Source organism: Heterodontus francisci, unplaced genomic scaffold (assembly GCF_036365525.1).
Source record: "Heterodontus francisci isolate sHetFra1 unplaced genomic scaffold, sHetFra1.hap1 HAP1_SCAFFOLD_257, whole genome shotgun sequence".
Lineage (NCBI taxonomy): Eukaryota > Metazoa > Chordata > Chondrichthyes > Heterodontiformes > Heterodontidae > Heterodontus > Heterodontus francisci.
In genome coordinates this window covers 984,863-987,545 of record NW_027141742.1, presented here as the reverse complement: position 1 = coordinate 987,545, position 2,683 = coordinate 984,863, and the positions used below count along the sequence as shown (strand labels likewise).

The 2,683-nt window shown below is 43.3% G+C and overlaps 1 protein-coding gene across 1 annotated transcript; it reads right to left on the bottom strand.

Annotated features, from left to right (window-relative positions):
- Positions 1-1,268: 1,268 nt before the first annotated feature.
- On the bottom strand, positions 1,269-2,102 carry LOC137364608 (probable G-protein coupled receptor 139). Its single transcript, XM_068027701.1, has one exon. It carries the CDS (start codon positions 2,100-2,102, stop codon positions 1,269-1,271), a length of 834 nt encoding a protein of 277 aa, XP_067883802.1.
- Positions 2,103-2,683: the final 581 nt, after the last annotated feature.

Genomic DNA, 2,683 nt, shown 5'->3' with positions numbered 1-2,683 from the left:
TCTGGCTGCTCCCCCTCCCCCTTAAGAATCCTGTGGACTCGATCCGAGACATCCCTGACCCTGGCACCCGGTCAGCAACATACCAACTGCGAGTCTCGTTCGCGACAACATAATCTCCTGTCTGTTCCTCTAACCATTGAATGTCCTATCACTGTCGCTCTCCTATTCTCCCCCTTCCCTTCTGAGCCTCTGAGCCAGACTCAGTGCCAGAGACCTGGCCACTGTGTCTTTCCTCTGGTAGGTCGCCCCCCCAAACATATCCAAAATGGTAGACGTTCATCATGGTTATGCAGTAAAATTTCAGATTCTATTCAGCTTTTTTTTTTTAACAAGTAAATAAAAATGGCACCTTGTTACATCAGAACATAAGAAATAGGAGTAGGCAATTCAGCCCCTCGAGCCTGCACCACCATTCAATACGATCATTGCTAATCCCATCTCGGCCTCAACTCCATTTTCCTGTCCATTCTCCATAACCTTTCAACCCATTACTAATTAAAAAACTGTCTGTCTCCTCCTTAGTCACGGCATCCACCGTACTCTGGGGTAGTGAATTGCAACAACTCACGACCCAAAGAGAGAAGTCATTTCTCCTCATCTCTGTTTTAAATCTGCTGTCCCTTATCCTAAAACTATGACCTTTCTGTCTAAATTGCCCCACCAGAGGAAACATCCTATCTACATCTACTTTGGCAATCCCCTTAATCATGTTATATACCTCCTTTAGACTTCCTCTCATTGTTATAATCTCGAGAGAGAAAATGCCTAAAGTGTCCAAAATGTTTTCATAAGACAAGACCCTCATCCCTGGAATCAATCTCGTGAGCCTCCTCTGAACTGCTTCCAATGCAACTGCATCCCTCCTCAGGTAGGGGGACCAAAACTGTAGACAATACTCCAGGTGTGGTCTCACGACTGCCTTGTACAGTTGCGGCACCACTCCGCTACTTTTATACTCTATTCCTTCAGCAAGAAAAGCCAAAATTCAATTTGCAATATTACACAATATCTACCTTAAACAGCAGCCAGGTCTGTCTTTCCACTTAATGGCGAGGCATCACTATGGATGCGATTCATTGCTTGTTGCACGGAAGGGATGAACTAAGATTCAAAATATCTCAGCTGAATGTCATCAAAATGACTCTCCTGCACCTGAACCAAAATGGCGCATCATCCAACAATAGCGGCCTGACTCCAAATATCCTTTCTCTTTTTATTATTTTCCATAGTTTGAACTGGGAACGACCATTACTGCCTCTGTACTGAGCTCAGCACTTCTTATTGCAAATAAGTTTCGTAATCATGATAATCGGATGTTTCATAATGCTCTTGAACTGCTCTCTGAATTTGCTCTGCGTCACCCCATAAATAAAAGTGTTTGTACAGGAACTTAAATTCTGCAGCATAAATCCGACGCGAGCAAAAGTATTTAATGAGTGATTGTAGTCCAGGAGAGCTGTCCCTGCAATGTTATAATAGAAGAACTCTGTAACATAGGTCAACCATAGAAGTATGAAGCAACCAGAAATTGTGAAGAGTAAAATAACCGACTTCCTTCTGCTTTCCATCTCTGGGTCGATGTGATTCTCTCCCTTGGTCTGTCCCCTTAATCCCTCGCGGACACGATTGGCAACTAAAATGTGTCTGACCGTCAGAGCGTTGAGTAGCAAGATCAATGCAAATGGGAGCATTGGAGTTAAAATCGTATCAAACCAGTCAAAGGCCACCCATCCGGGTTCAGTAAAATAGCTTGGTTTAGGATCACAAAACCACGGTACATTGTCGATGATCTCCTGTGGTTTATATATAAAGTACCAAACAATGCTTTTCAAACTCAGAAGAATGCACGTTGTTGCTATAACCACAGATGCTGTGTTCTTCGTGCAATATTTTCTTTTCTGCTTTTGGCAACAAATAGCAACAAAGCGATCAAAGGAGAAAGTGATGGTTAACCAGACCGAGCTGTCTCTGGATGCACGAGTCAGGACAGCAATGATACTGCACACAGGAGTGATGGACAGTAATGATCCTGGGTAAAATTCATAACTAATCCGAAACAATACGACCTCAGTGATAATGACCAATAGATCCGTCACAACCATGGCCAACAGGTAGAGAGTGATACATGTGGGTAGACCGCACTTTCCTCGGGATAGGATCACGATGGCAATCAAATTAACTGCAAGAGAGCAAGAGGAAGTGCGTCAGAAATTACTGATCAATTTCGAAGTGCATTCTTCGCACGAAGATTCCTGGGAAATTCTTACTTTGGGTTGTCTTGCTTATTAAAAAACACTTACTTACATATTATCACTGACTGCACACTTTCAAAATGTAATTGTTATAGAAACATAGAAACATAAAAAATAGGAGCTGGAGTAGGCCCTTCAGCCCTTTGAGCCTGCTCCGCTATTCAGTATGATCATGGCTGATCATCCAACTCAGTAATCTGTTCCCACTTTCCCCCTATATACTTTGATCCCTTTCGCCGCAAGAGTTACACTTAACTCCTTCTTGAAAACATACGATGAATTGGCCTCGACTTCGTTCTGTGGTAGCGAATTCTACAGGCTCACCACTCTCGAGGTGAAGAAATGTCTCCTCATCTCAGTCTTGAAAGGTTTATCCCGTGTTCTTAGACTATGACCCCTCGTTCTGGACTCCCCCACCATCGGGAACATCC

Excerpts from the sequence above, each read along its gene's own strand:
- LOC137364608 (XM_068027701.1), bottom strand. The coding sequence starts at position 2,102 with ATGGTTGTGACGGATCTATTGGTCATTATCACTGAGGTCGTATTGTTT.